The sequence below is a fragment of the Strix aluco genome, chromosome 16, assembly GCF_031877795.1.
Source record: "Strix aluco isolate bStrAlu1 chromosome 16, bStrAlu1.hap1, whole genome shotgun sequence".
Taxonomy (NCBI): Eukaryota; Metazoa; Chordata; class Aves; order Strigiformes; family Strigidae; genus Strix; species Strix aluco.
The window spans coordinates 10,793,766-10,817,946 of NC_133946.1; the positions used below are offsets into that span (position 1 = coordinate 10,793,766).

The window sequence follows — 24,181 nt, forward strand, 5'->3', positions numbered from 1 at the left end:
GAGGGCTGCGGACAGGAAAGGCACTGGGGGGTATGGCGGTGCTGGCGGGGCCCAGCCTGGGGCTGTGGGGCAGATACCAAGTGGGACATTGCCAGCTTCCAGCCCAGCGTGGATTTGTCCCCCTTACCCAGAGCTCAAGGGGTGGGGCACGGCCCCCCCAGGGAGGGATAACCTCCTCCTGCATCCCCATACCGGGGTGAAAGCTGAGGGATCCCACAGCCTGCCCGAGCCTTGGCAGGATGCCCCGGCACAGCTTGGGGACAGGGACACTGGTGACCAGGGACAGCACCCAGCCATCACCCCTGGGGCTGGGATCCCTCCATCCCCCTGCCCTGGAGGGGCTTCCCTGCGCCCCACATAGCTTTTTCCAGACCCTGCAGCTCATTTCCCACCCCGGCACCCACCGGCAGGTTTCCATCTCCCCGGGCGTGGCGAGGTGAAGCCTCGGCGGAGGTTGGGGTTCAGACCTACCCCCGTGGAAAATTTGCCCCCCCCCCCCGCCACATCCTTCAGCTGTTTACAGAGACGTGAGGCTCCGGTGGCCTTGAACAAAGGGGCCAAGCCGCAACAACGGAGGAAGCACCAAAATAGCAACAAAAGCCCCAGACAAAAGGAGAGAGGAGTGAAGCGAGAGCAAGGAGACGGCTGCTGCAAGCAGAGCGGGGACAGGAGCGGGCCCGGGGGGGAGGTGGGGGGGCACAGGGTGTGCCCCCAGCCATGCTCACGGTTCTCCATGTCACGGTGGTGAGGCTGGGGACGAGGTGATGGCACCTTTGCCGTTGGGACGTGGCACAGCCAGGCAGCAACCTGGGGGATGCTGATACCCAGGGGGTACCGATGCCCCGGGGTGGGGGGGATGATAACCCAGTTCCCATTGGGGCAATGGGACAAAGGTTCCATGTGTCACCTCCAGCCTCAAGACAGGGACAAGCGTTTATTTGACCTTCTGCTGTTTCTGCACGTGGTGACGGGTGCTGGGAAATGCCACTTCCACCATCACCAGGTTAACAGCGGCATGCTGACAGCCGGCAAGTTCATTCCTGCTCGCACCAAAGGCAGATCCTGCCTCTTAAAAGGCTTCTCACGGGCAGGCAGCGTGTCAACATGTCCCAGTGCTCCCCCGCCTGCTCGACCCCTCCGGAAAGATATTATAATCATCCTTATCTGTCAGAGCGTGCAGACGATGCTGAGCTGACTCGCGTCGCTGGCAGCGAGCAGGGATGTTCTAAGCAAGCCACGGCACAAATCCTGTTTTTTGTGAATGAGGGGGAGGTGGATCTTTCCTAGAGGCGATGCATGGGGGTGAATCACCGACCTCGGGTTGATTTGGGGTGCGAGGGGCTCGGGTTCCCCCCTGCAGACCCCTGGGGCTTGGTCCAGCAGGAAGGCTTGGCCCAGGAGCAGGGATGGGACTTGCATTCCTTTCCCAGGGCATTGCCAAAACCATGCCAGCCCCGAGCCCGTGGGTGGGGTGGGGGGCAACACCAGGACCCCCAGCACTCTGCGGGACACCCCAAAAGGGTTTGGTCCCATCCCAGCCCCAGCCTGGTCTTGGGGGCCTGCAGGACCCCCAGGATGACCAGGAGGGGATGGGAACAAGCGGGGGCTGCAGGATGCAGCCCACAGCCCTGCGCTGCGAGGGGTCAGCACTGCCCAGTGCAGGCAGGAGCAGGCAGCAGCCCCGCCCTGCCTGACCAAGGGGATGGGGGAGCTGCAAGAAGCCAAAGGAGCCAGGAGGGGATTGCAGGGCCGGGTTACCTCCAGGCATGCCAGGGTCTGGCTGGAGACGGCGTGGTCATGCTGCCAGCATCGCCTGACATCTCTGCCCGACCTGCCTGAGCATCACTGCCTGGCCCTGTCTGTGCGGGGCAGCCCACGGCTGCCTGTCACCCACCACACCCCAGCGAGCTTCCTCTCGAGTCATGGAAAATCTTCAACCCGGCGAGAGTTGAGGGAACTGGCGGGGTTTAGTCTGGAGAAGAGGAGGCTGAGGGGAGACCTCATGGCCCTCTACAACTCCCTGAAAGGAGGGTGCAGAGAGGGGGGATGAGTCTCTTGACCCAAGGAACAAGCGACAGGACAAGAGGGAATGGCCTCAAGCTGCGCCAGGGCAGGGTCAGACTGGCTCTTAGGAAGTATTTCTTTGCAGAAGGGGTTGTTGGGCGTTGGAATGGGCTGCCCAGGGCAGGGGTGGAGTCCCCATCCCTGGAGGGGTTGAAGAGTGGGGTTGACCCAGCGCTGAGGGATCTGGTGGAGTTGAGAACGGTCAGGGTGAGGTTCATGGTTGGACTGGATGATCTTCAAGGGCTTTTCCAACCCAGATGATTCTGGGATTCTGTGAGTTTTGGTGCAGGAAACTCCCAGGGGAGCCAAGCCCCTGCTCCGAGGAGTGCAGCATCCCGTGGCTCTGGGCAGCAGCCCAGGGTGGTGGCAGCAGGAGGGGACGGGAACGCTCCCTAACCTCACTGAGCTGCCTGGGAAGCTCAGTCCCCCCAGCAGCGCTCCCCAGGCACCCACCAGCCACTCTCCTTCCAGCAGAAACGCCACCGGGTCAATGGAAAACAGCTGCCTTCATTAGCATGCATGACCTGGATTTGGAGGAATTAATTAGGGCACAATCAATTAATGCCTCTCCCTTCCCTGGTTCATCACCGCCTGGGCCCCATGTGCCCTTGCAGGGATATACAGTGTCCCTAAGGTGCCAGCAACTGGGAGAAGCCGGGCCATGCCTGGGAGAAACCTTCCTGCGGGGCCATCACAGTGTTGCCGTGGCCTAATGGGGCACGTGGTGTGGCACAGCATGCGTCAGCTCCTTTGCTGAAAAAGGCTGCTTTGGACCCCAAAATAGATTTTGTAGCGTAAAAAAGGAGAGTTAGGGCCCTAGAAACGAGGGACATGGGTGGCATGGGCAGCACCTGCCGTGGCACATTTCCTGCCCCGGCATGGTGGTGCCACTCGACTGGTGACCGCAGGCGGTGCAGCCGGGGCAGAGCCGAAGCAAGGAGGAGGAGGAGGAGGAGAGAAGCAGCCACCAGCAAGGGGAGGTTATTTTTGGCAGGTGTTACGTCAGGGTGGCCGCAAATCTCCCCACAGCAGCGAGGGTGGGATCCGGCTCTTGTGGGAGCTTGGGCTGTTGGGTTTAGCGCCTGTCACTGGTTTTCCCTGCTGCAATCCAGTGTGTTGGCTCCCCAAACCACTTACCAGCACTGGGGAGCTGCTGCCAGGGCTGGGATTTCCCCTGGTGAATGCTGCCAGCTTCGACCACCCACAAACCCCCCCGTAACGCCCGGCTCCCCAGCCCTCCTTTGGGTGCCACCTCTGGGTGCCCTGGGGGTCTTGCTTGGCCACGTTGCTTTCCAGTCACTGGTGGCTTTGTGGGGACCCAAGGGAGGGCTGGGGTCCCCCCAACCCCTCAGCACTGGGTATGTTCACCGCCCCTCCAGTGAGCAGATGGGGGGACCCCGGGGTGGGGATCCAGTGAGGGCTGAGCCCCCCGGGTTTCTCTCCCCTTGGCTCTTGCTCTCATGCTCAACGGGACCTGGGGAGGCTGCTGCCAGGTTGAGACTTCAAATGAGCGTAGATGTGACGCAAAAAACCACAGAGGGAGGAAAAACAGCCTGTTCCTGTCCGTCCCCCCCCTCGCCTGCCTTCCCCGGGCCGGGTAGCAGAGGTAGCCGTGCCCCCAGCAGCGGTGGAGGCGGCTGGCCGTGCCGATGGCAGCCCACCTGCCCGCCCTGTGCCTCCTGCTCTTGTTGGGGATGTGGGGTGAGTACGGCGTGGGGGTTCGGCATGGCGGAGGGGTGGGGGGGTGCCAGGGCCCTGGTTGCTTTAACCGAGTGTACCCACTGTGCCAGCAGCTCCCGGTGCTGGGGGTGCCCAGGGGCACACCTGGGGGCCTCCAAAATCCCATGGTGAAACCCCCCAGTGTTCCTGCTGCCAGGCAGCCAGGCACGTTTTGGGGGGGCTCAACCCCGTGCTCTCAGCTGAGGGTCACTGATGCTCCCTCATGGCACCATCCCGGGGGTCCCACGTGCTCGCGCGGGGCAAGCCCCAAGCAGGGGGAAAGGGGCTGGTGGCCAGCAGCAGGGCTGCCAGGCCCACACCAAAATGTGGGCAGCTCCAGGGGTCCCCAGGATGCTCCTCACACCCCAGGAGTGAGCCTATGGGTGTTGGGGGGCAGCCAGCCATACCCCCATCCTCGTTCCCTGCCAGCTCCCGCCATCCCCAGCTGCCTCTTGGTCCACCATGGCACAGTGGGCACCTGCAGGCACCGCTCCGGCTCACCACGGTGATGGTGGCACCATCCACTGCTGCTTGGCCCTCCCTTCCTACCAGTAGTGACACTAGTTAGTTAGCGGTAATTAGCCGGCGCCCTTGCCTGTCGTCTTTCAGCCATAATTATCCACCAGCAGATGGATGGGCAGCCTGGCAGGCAGCGCTACGGCCAGTTGTACAAAGTGGTTTGTGTTTATTTATTTTAATTAAAGGTGTGAGGAGGAGGAGTGAGAGCAAATTCACTGAGAAAGCCAGAAAACGCTCTTCTATTACCAAGAAAAAAGCCAGCATGCCCCAACCTCCTCCTCCAGCCTCCGGCGCTGGGGAGGGGGGGCATGCGGCCAGCCCCAGGGCTCCGTCCCCACCGCTGAGCTTCGGGGACAGAGGTGTCCCCCCAGCATTACAGCTGGGTCGGTGCAGAGTGCGGCATGGCTGGGGAGCTCCCGGCCACCATCGCCAGCTCCTTTCCACCAGCAGCATCTCCACCCTGGTGAAAGGCTGCCCAGAATCACCTTTCTCCCCCAAAATAACCAGCAATAGGCCAAGAGCCAGGAGCTGCTGCCTTAGGCTGGGGGTTCCCGCCTTCCCCAGGGCGAGGAGCAGGACTGACACCCCATTTCCCTCTTTTTTGCAGCCGTCCCCGGCCACGGAGGAGCCGCCCCAAGGCCTGGAGGTAAGTGTGTGGTGGCAGAACCTTGGCCATGGCTTTGTTAGCACGTGGTGGCTGCTGGAGCTGCCTCAGCCGGGTCTCCCAGCTCAACCCTACGGTCCCCGCGCCCCCCAAGCACCCCCAAGCACTTCCTGCCCCACTTTGCCAGAAGCCCTGGTTGCCACCGCGGGGCATGCCGGGCTGCGGCAACGCGCCGCCAAAGGGCTTTTTTCCAGCCCAGGGTGGTGGAAAACATGCTGCCGAGGGAAGGAAAACCCCCAAGACCCGTGTTTTCCCCGCAGAGCCCATCCTGCGGCTCACCGGCGGCGGCTGCCGCTGCACCGGGATGCTGGAGGTGAAGTGGCAGGGCTGGTGGAGGCGCGTGTGCCGGGACAAAGGCAGCGATGAGGGTGCGGAGGGCATCTGCCAGCAGCTGGGCTGTGGCTCCGCCATCCCCAAGCCCCTCCAGCTCATCTTCGCCAGCAAGAAGGAGCCACCCATGCTGCGGTGCCTGTGGCTGGCGGCCACCTCAGTGGAGTGCTACCGGGATGTGACAAACTGCACGGAGCCAGCCATTATCACCTGCAGCGGTGAGCCCGGACCCCCACCTCAGCCACCCCCATCCTCAGGGACCAGCCACCCCGACCTGGCCTCTTTCTTTTTATTTCAGAGCCAGTGAAAACCACCCCCAAGTCCCCGCCGGCACCTCCAGTCACCACCCCGGAGCCCACTGGTAAGAGCCCCATCCCTGGGCATGATGGAGGGGAGCAGAGCAGCAACGGGGGGTCCACACAGCAAAACAAACTGCCCCCCACTTTGCGAGATCACCTGATCTCATTAACAGCGTTTGCAGCATCCACGAGGCAATTAAGCTTCAGATGTGGCGGGCTCAGGGACTTTCTGCTCAATAACGGAGAGAAATGTCATCCTGGTCTGAAATAAAATGCTTTTTTTCCCCCCATTCTTCACCAGGACCCGACAGGTTGCAGCTGGTGGACGGGGACTTCGGCTGCTCGGGCTACGTGGAGCTGCACAGGCAGGGGTTGTGGGGGTCCGTGGCGGATGGCCCGGGCATCAGGCCAGAGCTGGCCACCCGCATCTGCCAGGATCTCCACTGCGGCACCGCCGTCGACAGCCACGGCTACCCCAAGCCAGAGTGGAGAAGCCACTTGCCGGTGCGGTGGGAGGTGGTGGAGCCCTGCGAGAGCCGTCTGCTCTTCAACTGCTTCAACAGGACCCGCGCCCAGCAGGAGAAAGCACCTGCCTTCATCATCTGCTCGCGTGAGAGCTCACCCCGGCACGGCCCCGCTCCTTCCCCGGGCCCCTCGCTTGCCCCAGCCGCCTGGCTGGTTGCCCCTGGCATGCTCCGGGCTGCTTTTACCCGTGCTAGATGCCCGGCTGCAGGTTGGCTGCGTGGCTGAAGCCCTGCACAGGGCAACAGCCCCCATCCCCGTCTGCCCCACGCGCCCCGTCCACCCACTCCTGCTCTTCCTCTCCTGCGTGCGAAGGCAAAACAGGAAATCTCCCCGGCGCGCTCGGTTCCTGGCAGCGGCACCCCCAGCAGCGTTGCGAGTAGGAAAATCCAGGGAGCAAGAGCACCCCAAAACCCAACACGGGCACACGGGGTATCCCGGCACCTCTCGGGTGCTTCCCACCAGCATCTCCCTGCCACGAGCATCTCCCTGCGGAGCAGCTCAGCGCACGGAGAGCCAAAGCCGCCGGGCGAGGAGGGGGTTTGCTCTGAGTTTCACCATCTGCCCGAGCTCAGAAGCCCGCCTGTGGGATTTGGGGGGTTTTAACGGGCTGCGTGGCAGCAGCTGGCAGAGCGGGTTTCCCACGGGGACAGCTCAAAGCTCCTTGACGTGGGGGTCTCGCACACATCCCCCACGGCACAAGGGGAAGCCAAGACGCTGACAACATCCCTGTGCCACATGGAAGCAGGGCCGCGCACTGGCCATGATGTCCGCTCCGGGGGTCTGAGCCCTCTCTGCCTCTCTCCATCCCCCCCCATCTCCAGGCTCGCAGCCCCAGGCCCTGCGGAGGCTGGCGGGTGGCCCCACGCCTTGTGAAGGGGACGTTGAGGTTTTTCACGAGGGACGGTGGCAGGTGCTGTGTGACAACAGGGTGCAGCGATCCAAGTGGGGCAGCCAGCTCTGCCAGGAGCTGCGCTGTGGGAATCTCTCCTCCAGCACTGAACTCCGGGACCCCCCCTCCATGGGTGTCACCTGCAAAATCCCCACCCTACACCTCTGCTCTGCCAGCCTCAGGGGTCCCCAGACCTGCTCCCGGACCAGAGTCGTGTGTAAGCCACCGCGTTGAGTTTAATCCCCGGGAAATCATGATGTGGGGAGCTGGGATTTCCAGCCTGAGGAAGGGGCAGAGGGTGTGAGCTCGGGGCAGGGGATGCAGAAAGCTTTGCTGGGGCTCCTTGTAGCCCTCCCGGCAGGGTGGGGGGTGCTCTGCCAGGGCACAAGGTGACACCCGTCCTCTCCCCAGGCCAGGACTCGAAGCCACAGCCTGCTGGCACAGCGGCAGGCACCATCGTGAGCATCTGCCTGGCCCTGCTTCTCTTCGGCATCCTCTCGCTGCTCTGCGGCCCTCCTGCCTACAGGAGGCTGATGAAGAGAAGTAGGTGATGAGCTCCGGGGCCTCTCCTCCTGCTCTTCCTCCTCCCGCTCTGCCATCACCACGCTCAGGGCTAGCAGCTCCGCGGATCCATCCCTGCCTCTTACCCCCCATCTCCTTGGTGGGGGGGGGGAGGGTTGGGGAGATGCTGCTCAGCCTGCCAGACCCTCCCCTGCCCCATTGTCCCCGAGCCTGCCCCACACGGTGTGGGCACAGAGAAGGGGGTGGCCAGGGGATTAGGCACCGAGTGGACACAAAAGAGCAGGCGGAGGGTCTCGTGGGGCGGCGGCGGGGGGATTATCGGGACGGGGAGATTATTTGGGATGGCATATGGGGCTGGCGGAGCGGGGGGGGAGGCAACTGGAGGAAGCAAAGCTTGGGGCAAGGGGCATCCCTCTCACCGCCTGTTTCTGCCTTCCAGTCTCCAAAAAGAAGCAGCGCCAGTGGATCGGCCCCACAGGACTCAACCAGACGGGTGAGGAGCAGCGTGGCGGTGCCCCCCCACCCCCTCCCCAACTCCAACACCGCTGAGGGGTTGGGTTTGGGGCTGGCTTTGGGGCTGCTCGCCCCCGGACCGCAGCAGGCACCGGCGGGCGGAGGTGTGAGCGGGGCTTACGGCTGGCCCCGCTTCTCGCTTCCTGCTGCCGCGTTGACTCATCAGAGCGATATTAACTCAGCCGGGAGAGCCGAGCTCCGGCTCGTGGCGCGGGAGCGGGTCCTGCTTTTACTCAGCCCCTTTTCCCCTCCCGGGTGGTGGGGTGGGAGTGTCGCCTTGAATCCCCTAAACCCCCTCCCCAATCCCGCCTTCTCTCCCACCATCTCTTCCAGTCTCCTTCCACCGCAACAGCACCGTCACCCCCAGGCCGCGGGCAGAGGGGCAGCGGGTGCAAGGGGGGGACAACGACTATGCTCAGCCCCCCCAGAAGAGCTCCTACCTCTCGGCATACCCAGGTGAGCGCAGGAGGATGCCGGGAACGGCTCCTCCATGATCCCTTCCCACACGCGCCCGTGGGGACGAACCGCTTGGGCAAAAGCATCACAGCAAGATTTTTGCCAACACCGGGCAGGATGGGGTTGCTCTGGGGGCTGGGGTGCACCCCCCAGTTCCCGTTAATGAGCCGCATCCCTTTACCCCGCAGCCCTGGAAGGTGCGTGCAGAGCTTCCAACCCTCCGGACAACTCCTCCGACAGCGATTATGACCTGCATTCTGCCCGCAGAGTGTGACCCCCAGACACTTCTCACCAGAGCTGGGAGCCCCTCGGGCTGCCCTAGTCCCCGGCCGAGCCATCCTCCCCCCCACAGCCCCCCGCCGCTGTCCCAGGGTGGTCACACATGCGGCAGCAAAGCTGAGCAACTGCTGAATTAGCAGCTTTTCTTGCATTTTTGGCAAGCCACCTTGTTTCCGTTGTCAGCCACCTTCCCGCCCTGCAGGCAGAGGTGGGATGCAGCACAAAAAAGGTAAATTTTGAGCAACCCCATCGAGCGGAAAAACGTCCCTGCCCAGGGCAGGGGGTTGAACAAGATGATCTTTGAAGTTCTTTTCTAACCCAAACCCCTCCTGCGATTCTACGCAATGACAAACTCAACGAAGCTGGCGGAAGAAATGACAAATACCTGCGCTGCTCACCTCAGAAAACCTGCCCGCATCCCCCCCAAAAGGGATGGGAGACCCCCGAGGGGGGGGGATGGGAGACCCCCGAGGGGGGGGGATGGGAGACCCCCGAGGGGGGGGGCCGGGTCCCCCCCCAGCCACAGAGCCAAACCCACCCGTGCTCCTCCGTCCCTGCTCCCAGTGGGCAGCAGCTGCGCGGGGCTCGGCTCTAACCCAGCACCTTCCCGAGAAAGCTTTCCTCTTGCTTTTGAGCCTCCCTCATGGCAGAGTATGAGGGGTTTTGGGGTTTTCTGAAGCTATTTTTAAGCGTTTAAGAGGCGGCTGGGTCGCAGCAGGCGCCAAGAGCGGAGCAGCCCCACTCAGAGCGGGGGTTTGCCGGCTTCTCCGTCTCTCAAAACCGGGATAACCACGCTCCTCCTCCCACCCTGAAGGCAAAATTGGCTGCCAGCGGGGTGCTGAGCTTCGCAGGATCGTCTGCGAGACCCCCCCCACCGTCTGCCAGCTTCCCGGGGGAGCTGCGGAGACACACGCGCAGCGGCGTCTGCGTGGGATGGTGCGAGATCGGGGCAGACACAGAAAGCAAAGCACAGACGTGGAGGAGCACGGGGAGGGTCGAAATACTGAGAACAAGTCTGAGATATTTAATAAGCAATAACATTGTAATAAAATTGGTCTTTTTTCTAGTAATTATGTCTTGTTCTCTTCCTTCCAACACTACCAGTGCCGTGCCTTAAACCATCTACACCCCAATCGGGGAGGGAAAACACGGGACGGTGCCGGAGGAGGGGAGAGACGGGCTGATGCAGAAGAGCCCCACGCAAACGGGCCCCTTAGGGAAGATGAAAACAAGAAAACAGGAAAGATGAGTTTGAAGAAGATGGCCCTGCGAGAGGGTGAAAGGTTTTATCGACAGAATCAAGAGGAAGTTGGTGTAAGGATGCCAGGAGGGGCCTAAGAAGATCAATAAAAAGTGTCAGCTGGGTGCCCCATCGTTTCCGAAAGCGACCGCTGCCGTGACCCCGCGTGCAATTCATCAAGTTTTATTACTGTAATTAACCACAGATACGGAATTGTTTCCATCAAACCCCACAAGCATTTGCCTTGTTCTAGTCCATTAGTAATCTTTCCTTATAAATAACTTAGAGGGATACAGGTAGGAGTCATAGGATAAAGTGCTGAGCAAAGCAAATCCCATTTCCATTAACATTAACTTGTCACTCCCTCCGTTATCTAGTGTTTCCTGAGAAGGGGGGACTGTGAGGAAGGCTGGAGCCTGTAGCACCCCAAAAAAACGCCCTGTTCCCCCAGGAGGCTGCTGAGCCCCAGCGTTTCACTGAGCTGGGCAGGAGGCACACCAAGCCCCACTCCCTGCTGTGACCCAAGACATGGGTCCCCCCAAAGCAGCAGCCACCCAAGACGTGGCGCCAGTTTAGTTCCAAAACACAGAAAATATTCCTGCACGGAATTCTGGGGAGCTCCCGGAGCCTTCGTGCCCTTGCTAAGCCAGCGTGCAGGCTGGGAAAGGCTCCTGTCCTGGATAAAAGACAGACAGACAGACCTCAAGGCCGAGGCGTGAGGCAGCTGCTTCTCCCAGTTAGGAATCGCCTCCAGGCCGGGCGGGCTCTGCCTCTTGCTTCCAGGAAGCTTCCTCGGAAAGCAGCAAGTATTTTGCATTGGAAATCCCGTCGTGTTGTGTTTTGAAGAGCTGTGAAAAGGCTCAGAAGGACGAGACATCCCTTACCCACAGAGGGCAGGCGCAGACGGCGCAGTCTCGCGCTCACCCACGCGCGCTCGCACACAGATGAGGGGGGGGCGTCCTAGCTCTCCGTGGCTCTAATCGGTGCACGTCGCTCCCATGTGACCCAGCCAGGTACCGAAATGACTACCTGGCTTTTCCACCGAAGCCCCGACGAGCCAATCTGGAAGACAACACTTCAGCCCATCATCATGAATCCAACCGGCCTGACTGCCGGCACCGCTACCGGCTCTTATCCTGCGTCACGCTTTTGCAGCGATGGGGTGAAGAGCAACACTCTTCTTCCTCAGTCCACAAAAAAAAGAAAAAGAAAGAAAAAAAAAAAAGGGAGGGAGCAGTAGAAGACGCTCCTCAAGAGTCCTGATTTAGTAGCCAGGCCAAGCAGGGCGTTGAGGGTTTGGAGGTGGGGGGTACCCAAAGGGTGGAGGGGGTCCGGGAGGATAAGGAGGCTGCGGGGGGATTGGGAAAGTAGGGAGAGGGGGCTGGGTGGGGTAGGGGCATTGGGGTCTCCCTGCCCCAGGGGGGAAATAGGGGGGGTACCCAGGTCTGGGGTGTGGAGGAGAGGGGTGAGAGCCAGGAAACGGCGGGGGGTGTGGCGGGCCCCTGGACGGAGACCAGGAATAGGCCGGCGCCGGAGAAGAGCCCCCTGAGGGGGGTTTGGGATACCCCGGCGTGGAGTCGGCTGCCTGCGCCGGCGGGTATCCGGGCCCTGGAGGAGGTTTATAGGGAAAGGAGGGCTGGGTGCTCGGCTGAGGGGAAGCAACGTGGCCCACCGTCACCGGGGAGCCGGAGAAAGGAGCAGGAGGGAGAGCTCCGTGGGCTGTGGGGCCCACCGGCACGTTTGGGGTTGGGCTGTAGGGCAACGGGAAGGAATTTGCCGCTGAAGGGACTGGCTGCGGCTTCGGCGGCTCAGCGGGGCCAGGTACGGGAGGAGGTGGCTGCTGCTGAGAGTCCCTGCCGGGCTCCCGCGACGCTTCCAGCTTCCTCAGGATCTCCTGCAGCTTTTCAACTCTGACCCGGCGCAAGTGGGACAACTTCCTCATCGCGGAAAACTCCTCGAGAAATGTCTCCAGAGGCACCTCGCCCTCCAGGAACTTCTCGGCCATTTTCTGGAAGAAGAGAGGAGAAAAGAGGGGAGAGGAGGAAAGAGGGGAGAGGAGGAAAGAGGGGAGAGGAGGAAAGAGGGGAGGAAAGGGTAGGTTCAGCACTGCATCCCTCTACTCTTCTTCCCAAACCCTGTTTGAGATTTATGTCTCTCTTGGAGAGACGCAGAACACCACTGTACCACACACAAGCAAACAAAAGGCAATCCAATTTTTTGGAGCAAGAAAGCCAAACTACAAAGAGATAATCCTTGATTTAAGGAATTAGGCTTGGCAGTGCAATTACAAGTCTTTGAGGACTAATCACTTGAATTGCTAATGGATTTAAACTTTATGCTCACATCAGACTCCTCTTCAATTTTCTGGCTTTCCACCTGCAGGAGATCCAGCAAGGTCTGAGGATGCATTGCTGCTGAAAATTTCTCTGAGGAAACAAAAAAAGCAGCAGAGCAAAACATTAAACACAAAAGAGGGAAAAATCTTTAGCATACAGCCCTGTCGCCTTCCTGCCTTGTAAACTGTTGATGCAAGGAGAAAATCTGAAAGAACCTTAGATACTGATGCACTAGAAGGGTTTTTTTGCTGTGGTAGCATCTTTGATCTGTCTAACTTGAGTTTGATCAGGAAACAGGAGAATATAGATTTTACACACAGCAGAGTCGTTTCTATCACCACCCTCAAGAGTTTCTCTGCTCAGTATGGCCAAGGTAGGCAGAAGCAAAAGGGAAGGATGTTGTACTAACTACAGCCCACGTGTCTCCATCGGAAAGAGTGCAAGGTTTGCAAACGCTCACCCAGTTTGGCCTTTTGCTCTTTACACCGCTCAGCCAGCTTCTGCAGCTCTTCGTATCTGTTAGAGAGGTCGGTGCGCCCTGTCTCCAGTGGCGCCTGGAATTTCAGGTTCTGCTCAGCCAAGCTGCGGTTGGCAGCAAGGGCCATCTCCCTTTCCAGCTGCAGCTCCTGAACCTGCGGATGGAAACGTCACAATCACAGAATCCCAGAATCATCTGGTTTGGAAAAGCCCTTGAAGATCATCCAGTCCAACCATGAACCTCACCCTGACCGTTCTCAACTCCACCAGATCCCTCAGCGCTGGGTCAACCCCACTCTTCAACCCCTCCAGGGATGGGGACTCCACCCCTGCCCTGGGCAGCCCATTCCAACGCCCAACAACCCCTTCTGCAAAGAAATACTTCCTAAGAGCCAGTCTGACCCTGCCCTGGCGCAGCTTGAGGCCATTCCCTCTTGTCCTGTCGCTTGTTCCTTGGGTCAAGAGACTCATCCCCCCTCTCTGCACCCTCCTTTCAGGGAGTTGTAGAGGGCCATGAGGTCTCCCCTCAGCCTCCTCTGCTCCAGACTAAACCCCCCCAGTTCCCTCAGCCGCTCCCCATCAGACCTGTGCTCCAGACCCTGCACCAGCTCCGTTGCCCTTCTCTGGACACGCTCGAGTCATTCAATGGCCTTTTTGGAGTGAGGGGCCCAAAACTGAACCCAGTTATCGAGGGGCGGCCTCACCAGTGCTGAGTACAGGGGGAAGATCCCTTCCCTGTCCCTGCTGGCCACGCTAGTGCTGATACAAGCCAGGATGCCACTGGCCTTCTTGGCCACCTGGGCACACTGCTGGCTCCTGTTCAGCCGGCTGGCAATCAACCCCCCCAGGTCCCTCTCTGACTGGCAGCTCTCCAGCCACTCCTCCCCAGGCCTGTAGTGCTGCTGGGGGTTGTTGTGGCCCAAGTGCAGAACCCGGCTCAGGCAAGGTGCTAACAAAGCCCAGTCTGTGTCACACTGTCTGCACGTACCTCCTGGGACTCCAGGGCCAGGCGCTCGATCTCCTCTGCATCTTCCTGCAGCTCCCGGAGCTCCTCCACCGTCCGGTTCCTCAGGGTGTCCATCCTCCCACAGGAGCTGCAGTCTCCTAGGGCAGGGGAAAGGAAATCAAATAAAGACGAGGTTTCCTAAAGCCAACTGCAAATAGGTGCTAATCCTGATAGGGGTTTAAACCCAGCTTTGCTAAACTGCTTGAAATAGCTACACCAGGCATTCCCCTATAAAGAATCAGCAAGACTAAGAAGGAAAACAGAACATATCTCCTCAATCCTGCTTTAGCAACTGACTTTTTTTTCCTTTTCACAGCAGATTTGGAAGGATTTCTTGTGTGTGCCAGACAGTTTTGTCAAGGAAACACCTACTCACAGCCACTTGATAGCAGGGCGACGTCACCCTGACTCTCAGACTCCAGCTGGCTCTCCCTGCACTGTCCCATTCCAGATTCTCGTTTTGCCAAGGAAACCTCCCGGATCTGCTCGCATGCAACCGTGCCCACGGCCCACAGTCACCAGTGGGATCACCGTCACCACCCGTGTCTTCCCATACCTCACCACCTCTCCAATTCCTTGGCTCCCTCCTCATTTGATGCATTTTCTTTCTTGTGTTTTCCTTTCTAGCTACATCGTGCCATCACTTCCCTCACTTATTGCTGCTACCCTTAGAAAACATTAAGTGATGGCTTTACTCATATGTGGGTGAACTTGATGCAATACTTGTGATGTTAAAAATCAGTGAAATATTACTAAAATCAGGGAAATAATGGATTTTCTGCACTACGTCCATGACTTATTCCAAATAATCTGGGTTGTCTGATAATATTTAGCAAATATCAGGTCTTCTTGTCACAGGTTCTAAGATGCGGGATGCAATAATGTGGGAATACACTAAAAAATAGGTGAGAAACACAGGAGCTGCACACTCCCACCGGGATGGAAAGGGACATACCAAATGGCCGATGGGGATTTCAACGTCGTCCTAATTGCTCGTGGCTCTTCTACCTTTCACTCGGGTGAAACATCCCAACGATATCGCTCTGGGAATGTTGCATCAGCCTCTGCACATAACACAGAATGACAAGGTAAGGCTCAGGGTTACCAAATCTCTTCACCCAAGATCCAGCCAAACCTGTCCAAGTAACAACCACCTAAAAGCTGGGAAATGAGCTCCCTTACTACGTACGTAACTTCATCACTCTGCAAGCAGAAATAAAGCTATGTTTGATGGTTTTTTTTGTTATTAATGAGGTTCACAGAGAGTAAAAGGAAAAAAAGTAGGAATAAGGGCAAACAAGAAGCTCAGTCGCTGCCGCCGTGCGGGCGCTGAGGCCATGTGGGTCTGTGAGAAGTGTCCAAATAGTCCCCAGGAGGGTGGATGCAAAGAGCCAGGCACCAGCACAGGGCAGGGGCTCTCGCCTCCCGGTTCTCACCGGTTTTTAGCACCGTTCCGGTAAGACACAACCACCCAGGCGACACTTCGTCTCTCTGAGGAGCAACACGTGGGCTTGGAAAGGGGGGGGGCACCGGTGCTTTGTCCCCGGTTCGGGAATGCCCCCCCTCAGCCCCGGGGGTACCCGTCCAAGGCCTCCATATCTCACCACCCTGAGGGAGCGCGGAGCGAGGCCCAACCGGGGCCGCTCTCCCACCGGGACACGGCGGAGGCTGCTCCGCCAACGCCAGGCCAGTCCTGGGCTGTGGAGGGAACGGCAACCGGGAGGCCACGGCCCACGAAGAAGCGGAACGGGACTGCCCCCGCGGCTCCCGGTACGAGGCCTGGTCCGGCCTGGCCTGACTCGGCGGAGCCTCCCCCCATTCTCCCCGTCCGGAGGTCCCGGCGGATAACGACTGCAATCGCCCACCGGAGGGGCTGTGAAGGCCTCCCCTCGCAAGACATGAAGGGAGGAGACTCGTTACCGGCTCCACCGCCCCCGCCCGGGACTCACCACGGCACAACCGGGACCCTCCCTCCGCCGGGCACTTCCGGCTTCCGGCGTGTCACCGGAAGTGGGCGGTACCACCCCGGGGCTGAGGTGGGGGGGCGGAGCACCTCCCCTTCCCGGAGGGAGAAGGAGCGGAGTGGTATATCCCGCCGCCGCCATGTTGTGGGCCTTTGTGTCAGGGCTGCTGGGCCCGTTCAGAGAGGCTGTATTTTATAAATATGATGTCCTTTTAAAATAAATACTACGTCTTTGTGTGCCGGTGTAGCTCTCCTCATGCTATGGCCTGCTTGAGCCTTTACATCCGATCAGTTTGTGTCTCAGAGGGCTTGCCCTGCCACTCTGGTACCTTCCCCCAGCAGCCTCCCTTATAATTGACTCTAATTGAGTTTTTATTTTATGCCTTCCTGGAAGAATTGTCAGTCTGCTAAATTATTTGTGTTATTATCGATGCATCCTAACTCCAGTCTTCACCACCATAGCAATTAACCTGGGTACAGCCAGCAGCATTGCCCGACTCCAGCGTGAGCTTGAGCACCGCAAGCAACAGATTCAGCTTTACCTGTCAGCCCAGGGAGGGTAAAGTTGCTTCTCCTGGCAGATACCTGTTTCCCCAGTTGCCCTGCCTGCCGTCAGGGCCGGGGAGGTTTGGAGTAGCTCTGCGGTTCTTCTGTACGTTGATTCAAAGCCTCCGCGTTAGCCCTGAGCAGCAGCTGCTGCGTGGACACTTTTGTCTTCACCGGCTTGTTCAAAAAAGCGGAAAGCCATAGAGCCAAAGACAAAGATCAGGCAAGATTAATCATTATGACAAGAGTTAAAAGGAGAGCATTACAACAAAGCTTAGCATCGTGTACAGAGCCGGCAGCCGGTTGAAATTCAGGCGTAGCGAGTTTGGGTTGGATTTACAGCGAGATTTGAAGCGGTTTCTGCCTTGTCATGACCTCATCAGTGCCTCACAGCCGGGGCCTCCCACACAGGCAGCCTCCTCCTGCAGTTCATGTTTTGTGGAGGTCTAAGAGCAAGCAGAGCCCCTGTAAAGCCACTTGTTCTCCGCAAGTTGTCTCATGCTGAGTAGCAGCTGGTGTGCCAGGCACTCGAATGCCTGTTGTTCCGGGTGACTTGGAATTCTGCTGGCTGTAATCCTGGTAAGTCCAGCCCTATGAGAAATGAAAATTAAATTAAAACTTCCTTGACAGGCAAAGGGATGGGGGCAAAGCGAGCATGAAGAGTGGCAGTAAAGGTGTGGCAGAGGTGGAGGTGGGGGATAAGAGTGGATGGAAGTGCAAGAGGAGAGGCCAGAGAAGCAGAGGAGGTGAGATAATGGATACGGAGTGCTTAGCTGTGGCCTGAGATATCACTGTGCTGAGGCAGTACGTACACACCTCGGCAACATGCCAAAAATTCATATAACGGTGTTTCTCCCAGGTGACATGGCTGGAAGCAAGAGATAATAGCAAATCCCTCTTGAATACCTGCATTAGCCCTTCCTCGCACAAAACAGGAAAGTTCCTAAGCAGCATGAGACAGAAGCAGCACTCATCCCACCACCCTCCGCTTCTCCACCCGTGCTTCTGCATTCCCACAGACGTGAGCAGGGTTGAGGATTATGTTAGGCTGGGGAAAAGCTCCGTGCTGCCGGATGAGACGCGCTCGAGGCGCTGAGGGGAGAGGAACGTGAAGGAGACTGCAGACGGCTGGGCAAGGTCACCCAGCTGTTACAGAAGTGCTGCAGTCCAGGCCCCCGTCTCAGGAAAGGCACCTCTCGTCCCTGCCAGAGACACGCACCACGTGAGGCCTGTTGACTGTTGTATAATAAATACGAGTCATGTGAATCCTAATAAGTACCCTATGGTTTAATCAAGGACAATTTGTTCGTGGCATGGCTGATAACCAGGTCAAAACCCAGTGTTATTGCAAGAAAGGGGACTTGACTTTCCAAAGGCAGATCGATATTTTCAAGGCTTGTTTGAGAAGCAGTCTCCACAGACATGGAAGGGCTGGAGCACATGTAGTTAACAATTTATATTAAACTGTAAGGACTGAGTAGAGGATAAACTAAGTGGTGTTCAGATTTGTTCTTTGCAATGAAGGAAGAAACAGAAAAATATCCAGTTACATGATAAAGTGTTACCCAGCAATCAAAACTGTGATAAATGGGTATTTTCTGGTTAATGCTGAAGGATGTGCCCATTATCTGTTTACTAGCATCCTTAATTTGTATAAGAGATGGTTTCAGGTGGTCGTTACGATACATCACACAGTTACTTCCTTAGGCAAAAGACTCAAAGGCCAATATCCAATATACACCACGAGCAAAAATGGCTTAAAAGGGGTAAGTGTTCAAATTATGCTAAGTACCAAATTTCAAGTGTGCACACCAGCTGAGCTGTTCTGGATCAAGAGCACTTGTGGCTTAGGACAAAACTGGCAGAAAGGAACAAAACATTTTGGTAAGGAGCATTCGGCTACAGAACCAGGTTCTGAAGCAGTTTAGGTCAGTTTGAAGCTGTAATCCAGAAAGTGTTTTGGAGTGAAATGGAAACTTTCCCGAGTCTGCTATCGGTGCAGGACCCCGTTATCGCAGCTGATATTGTTTGCAGCTCCTCAGGCTCCAAAGTGGAGGGTGGCAGTGTAAGACTAGAGAGCAAATTAATGCACAGTCAGTGAAAGGTCAAAAAAAGCCCTCCTCGTGCAAAGTTGATCCTGATGCTTTGTCAGATTTTGCCCTTTGTTCATTATCTGGCCAAGTTTATTTGTGGTTTTGGTTGAATGTTCCTTCTGAGCCCAAGAGTCAAATGAAATTTGGAGTGTTTCCCAATAGAAGGAAAACAATCGATAGTGCTGTTCTTTTTCTCTTTTAATGTGATGCTGTTTGTTTTCAAGACAACGTTGTCTGTGTTCCTCATCAGGGAAGGATTCAGACAGCAGAAGAGCCTTTCTCAGAATCCCACCCATCTTTTCATCAGGAGTTTATTAGAAAACACCATTTCTCACAGCTCTTCTCAGCACTGTGTCACAGACGTACTCCTGGCCGTCTGTCGGCTTGCTGCCTCTCACAGAAGCCACAATCAAACCAGTTCCCTTTCTGTGCTTGCCCTTGTACAACTAGGAAACGTTGTGGTCCACGTGGTCCAGCCGCTATCTAGGCAGCCCAGTCAGAGAGTAACGTTCAGTGATTTAGCAACCACAGACCGAGGCCACCAAAAGTGTTAGTGACCACCCAGGATCCCCCACAGCAGGTCAGGAGTGATCGTGGCCACCCAGAGGTCCTACCCCAGGAAAAGTTCACCCACCCCCAGCTCAGCAAGGATCAGCCTACATCTCTGGGGGCTTCCTCGATAACTTAATCAAATATTCTTAAATCAAATCGTAGGGGTTTGACACCTCAGGAGCCTCAGACCTCTCTCCTCTCTGCCTTTGTGCCTTTCATCTGACGGTTCTGATAAAGCAACTGTGTGATGTACGATAATATTATGGGAGGGACAGGAAACACCAGGAACAGGGACTGGAAAAAAAAGTTTGCTTCCTTAATCTGCAGGTGTTAAGATAAGGTATATCTCAATAAGGTGATTTTTTTTCAGGCTGAGCTTTTCAACCCTGCACAGATAAAGTTGGGTAAGGCTGTTCCTGAGCTGAGTCAGCAAAGTCCTTTGCCAAAACAGCCTGAAAATTCATATATGGTCCTGTTTGGCCTGGGGGGGTGGGGGGGGAGCCCTATGACAGTTAAATGCATCCTAGGTGGTGTAGCCTCATCTCATGCAATTCCCATCGAGGCTTCCAGGCTCCTGGCCACCAGGATTGATCATATAATTTGCAACAGTCTCCCAGCCTCGTGACCGTTGCGTTCCTGACAGGGATCCGCACGCAGGGATTTATTTGCCACTCGGGGCCCATCTTAGAGCCAGGGCAGCTCCTGGAGGTGCCCACCTCCTGTTGTTCGTGATCTAGGATGGCTCCGGGTGTCGTACGAGTTCCCTGCAGCGCATCTCCCGTAGCCTTCAGAGGGACTGTCCCTTCACACACGAATTGTTGCTGATCACTGGAAGCAGCAAAGCTTAAAACACTCCTGTCACCAGTCCGGCACCACCTCAGCCCTTTCTCTGCAGCAGGGGGTCAAGGTCACCACCCAAATCTTCCACCTTTACAGTCAACCACCACCACTTCAACCACCAGCCATCCTCCACCCACCAACCAGCCCACCTGGGGCCACCAGGTGCTTTCTTTTAGTGGTCCTTAAGTCACTGAATGCTGCTGCGTAGCCCAAGCTCATCATAGGCCCAGGTGGAGTCTGTGCACACCAGGAGTCAAATCCAGCCTTGCTTGGACATCGAAACAACAGACGTTAAAATCTTATATTTTTCTGGACACAAGCGTAACTCTTCAGGGATTTTATTGAACAGGAATCCTAACGCAGCCACAGCTGCCTCAGGGAACAGGCAAACCAGAACTAAAAGCCTCCAAATCCATCCCTCCAGCTGGTTTTCAGCTGCTTTTGGAGAACCCGGTGGGGATCTCCGCATCGTTTGGTGCCCCCTGCCGCCAAGCAGAGCTACAACAGAGCTGGCACCCTCCGCCACCCAGCCCAGGCACCCACCCTGGGCACCCCACAGGCACTGCCTGCTCCCTGCCCTCACCCCTCAGCTGCCTTCTCTGCCGCGGCAGGGATGCAGCAGGGTTGTGTTTTGAGCTCTTCACCGCTTGGTTTTGAGTTCCCTCAGGGTTCCCTGCTCCCTCAGGGGGCAAAAAGCAGATTCTTCCAGGATCTGATGTGTCTTATTCCCTCTAATTCTCTACCAAAGTTGGAAATATCCAGGTCAGCAACCAGCCCTGGCTCCTTTTTGTGCTACAGCCGCTTCCATGGCATCCCAAGCTGGCTGACCTGTCTTTGACAACATGAAGAGCCTGCCAGCCTGTTTGTGCTGCTGATTTCCCCCCTCCAACCCCAGCGCACGAGGCTGGAAGGGCATTAAGTGACAGATCACATCTGCCTCCAAACTCCGAGGGTCTGAGGTTCCTCAGAGGCCTCTGAGAACCGTAATAATAAAAGGGAACCTAGCTGGAAAGGGCTCAGGAAGGAGCTGCAGCCGTGGAGTCACGCTGCCACCAGCGCAGGAAAGCTCAGCGCAGTAGGAAGGGGCTAAAATCCATCTATCCTGCCTCAGTCATTTTACACCCTAAAAGTGATTATTTTCTATACTCCCCCGTTTCTTTCGTTCTTGACTTTAATGGTGCTAAATGTTTGTTCTGAGATTTTTCTGGTGCTGAATTCCACAACTTCTTCATTCTGTGTATAATGACACATCCAAAAATCAATGCCTGTCCCAGTACAGTTTTTCCTTGACTCCTGGTGATGGGATCTATTGACAGAAGAATGAGCTCATCCTCAAACTTCCCATAATTTGACAAATTATTTCTTTGCATTGAAAAAAATGAAATCCCGAGCCTCAGTGATTACAGCTTTGCACATGGAGCTCTGCTTCAGCAACGACTAAAAGCAGTAAAAGATTGGAAAATTAATTTGAGTCTTCACTACATGATACAATCACCAAAATTTGGCCTGTAGTTTGGTGTTCAGAAGAGGCCAGCTCACCCAGAGGCCCTTATATCAGCCCAGAAACACAGGACATATCTTTTTGTGCAAAAGAAGCTGCTGCAGCTCCTCCAGTCCCTTTGCTGCTCTGGGCCAGGGAGCTTTAGTTGCTGGCAAACCCATCACTGCCAGGGTGACCAAGTTACAGAATAAAACAAATTATATTTCCCTAACGCTACAAAACAAGTTACATTTCACTAAAACAGTGGTCCTGAGCATGAGGCTTTTCTAGTTTGTTTTTTTGGTTTTTTGTTTATTTTTTTAATAAAAGGAGAGCATTCGACCCAAACATCCTCTTTGCCCAGAGAGAGGACTGCCATGAGAGCACAGGTTAGTCCCTGCCTTCTGTGCCTGGAGAGGTTTATGTTATGTCTGAATGTAGTGACTGGAAAAAAAAAATAAATTGATAAACAGCTCTTGAAAAACTTGTCATTTTCTCTAACGTTCTGGAAAAAAAACCCAACACTTAGCAGCTCCAAAACAAGGGACACCAAGTTGAAGTGAGGCATGGCAGCGAGTCCAGACTTCAGTTGCTGAAACCCAACTCACTAACATGCTCCGAAGGAAGAATTTAGCACTTGGAATGTTACTGCCCTTCAGCTTTCCCATTTCTCAGAGAAGTTTCTCTGCTCGTTACCAAAATCAATGCAGGGTGAGCATCTGTGCAGACAGCCACCTTGGAGGCAGCTCCCCCCACATCCCCTTGCCCCATGCAGGTACATTCTGCTGAATGAATGTCCCAACTTTTCCCACAGAGGAAAATCCATCCTGGCGTCACCAGGCCCTTTGTCCCTGCCTGAGGAGAGGAGGCACTTACCGCCCTGCTCCCCCACCGCATCGCTCCTCACCCACACCCACCACTTACCTCCCATTCCCCACTGTGGGGCTGGGCCAAGGACCATTTCCACCTTCCAGCAGGACCTTCCTTTCCATCACAAGCTCTCACTGACACGTGCTCATGGCTACTGGCTTTGTGGCTCTCCAGCCACCACCTCCCGCAGCCCACACGAGCTCTCAGGGATCTCCTACGGCATTATCTTCCCCGGTGTGGAGCACGCGCCAAGCCCAGCAGCTCCTGAGCAGCCTCCCAGGAGGAAGCCTCAGGTCTTAATCCTTGGAAGGCAAATGGGTGGGAAGGTGGGAGCATCAACAGCTCTCCAAACCACCCCCCAAAAGCGCTGCCGTTGAGGGGCCGGGCTCTGCAGGGGTACAGCCTCTGCCTTCCACCAGCACCAAGGTGTGAGGAAGCTTGCAAAGGGCTCCCAGCACTGGGCAATCAAGCAAGAGCCAGGCAAACCAGCAAACCCCCAGCTCTGAATCTGCTTTATATACCATTGGGATTTACAGCAGCTGTTCCTAATATCTGCAGCAGCCTGGGCAAATCACCCTGAGCTCCCTGTGTGCTGCAGAGGATGAGGCTTTGCCCAGCAGGAACAGCCTCTTCCCTGCCTGCAGACATGCGGTGTGCTGGGGGAAAGAAAAGCAATCTAACAGCCCATCGGAGCAGTGCTGAGGCGATGAGAGCTTCCCTGCTGAGGGACGTGTCCTCACAGAATCATCTGGGTTGGAAAAGCCCTTGAAGATCATCCAGTCCAACCATGAACCTCACCCTGACCGTTCTCAACTCCACCAGATCCCTCAGCGCTGGGTCAACCCCACTCTTCAACCCCTCCAGGGATGGGGACTCCACCCCTGCCCTGGGCAGCCCATTCCAACACCCAACAACCCCTTCTGCAAAGAAATACTTCCTAAGAGCCAGTCTGACCCTGCCCTGGCGCAGCTTGAGGCCATTCCCTCTTGTCCTGTCGCTTGTTCCTTGGGTCAAGAGACTCATCCCCCCTCTCTGCACCCTCCTTTCAGGGAGTTGTAGAGGGCCATGAGGTCTCCCCTCAGCCTCCTCTTCTCCAGACTAAACCCCCCCCAGTTCCCTCAGCTGCTCCCCATCAGACATGTCCTCAAGCACTCTGCTCCAGTAACCTTTTACAGATAAATGTTTTCAATGTGTAGCGCAGCAAGGATGTGTTTGCAGCGAACCAGCCCCTCTGCTAGGGCTGCTCCTGATCTGAGCTGGTATTCATCAAAACACGCTGCTGCCTTGTGTGGAGAGAGGGAGCAAGGCCTGAAGTTGATGCTGTTGCCTAATCTCTGATTTTTTCTGTAGTTTATGGCTACCTGAAGGCACAGGCTGGCTCACGAGGCCGATGGGGAACACAATGCCAAGGCTCCACGCAGGGTTTTCAGGCAGTGGCCTCCTACCAGGTCCAGACTTTCCATTTTGGTGGTCAGCCAAGATCTTTTCTTTTCCAGACCCCCACCCTCAAACTGAACCCATCACATCTTCCCTTTTGCTCAGGGAGAATTAGGTGTTCATCCATTTTCTCCCAACGTAGCCCATCAGATCCTACCAGGTTCTTATTCGTTTCATTCCCCCACTGCAATTTAGCATCTACCCTCAATTCTTTTATTATTCAGAGCTGGGGTGAAACTAGTACCAAGGGAGGAAAGCCAGCTCCTGCCCATATAGTGCCTCTGGGCAGGCTGGTCCCCAACTCACCACAGGGACTGGCTTTGTTTTCCTCCAGGACAAGGTGACCGTGCCGGCAGCCACATCTCACGCACGTGGGGCTGTGACGGAGACCGGGCACCTCTGACGCAGCCCGGCACCGGCGACCTTGGCATTGTTCAATCAGTGGCATCCCAAGCTGGTCTTTCCCTCGGCTGGTCCCAGTTTCACCCCTCAGCGGGTCCCAGTTCCACAGGCAGCCCATGGAGCTGCTCGAGCAGGGCCAGAGGAGGCCACGAAGATGCTC

At 56.7% G+C, this 24,181-nt stretch overlaps 2 protein-coding genes across 4 annotated transcripts; one reads left to right on the forward strand and one right to left on the reverse strand.

Annotated features, from left to right (window-relative positions):
• The first annotated feature begins 3,649 nt into the window (after nt 1-3,649).
• Nucleotides 3,650-9,849, forward strand: CD5 (CD5 molecule). 2 transcript variants are annotated; one of them, XM_074842139.1, is made up of 10 exons: nt 3,650-3,765; nt 4,910-4,948; nt 5,161-5,514; nt 5,595-5,657; nt 5,897-6,205; nt 6,942-7,226; nt 7,421-7,552; nt 7,971-8,024; nt 8,378-8,500; nt 8,689-9,849. In XM_074842139.1, the coding sequence occupies exons 1-10, from the start codon at nt 3,714-3,716 to the stop codon at nt 8,772-8,774; spliced, it is 1,497 nt and encodes a 498-aa protein (XP_074698240.1). In that variant the 5' UTR covers nt 3,650-3,713; the 3' UTR covers nt 8,775-9,849. The 2 variants fall into 2 exon arrangements, with proteins under 2 accessions (XP_074698240.1, XP_074698241.1); XM_074842140.1 differs by having other exon boundaries at nt 5,227-5,514.
• A 337-nt stretch (nt 9,850-10,186) lies between these two features.
• Nucleotides 10,187-15,842, reverse strand: VPS37C (VPS37C subunit of ESCRT-I). 2 transcript variants are annotated; one of them, XM_074842148.1, is made up of 6 exons: nt 15,788-15,842; nt 14,794-14,902; nt 13,821-13,936; nt 12,816-12,987; nt 12,363-12,445; nt 10,187-12,027 (listed from the first exon to the last, which is right to left on the reverse strand). In XM_074842148.1, exons 3-6 carry the CDS (start codon nt 13,911-13,913, stop codon nt 11,284-11,286), a joined length of 1,092 nt encoding a protein of 363 aa, XP_074698249.1. In that variant the 5' UTR covers nt 13,914-13,936; nt 14,794-14,902; nt 15,788-15,842; the 3' UTR covers nt 10,187-11,283. The 2 variants fall into 2 exon arrangements, with proteins under 2 accessions (XP_074698249.1, XP_074698250.1); XM_074842149.1 differs by lacking the exon at nt 15,788-15,842 and adding an exon at nt 15,275-15,408.
• Between the last annotated feature and the right edge of the window lie 8,339 nt (nt 15,843-24,181).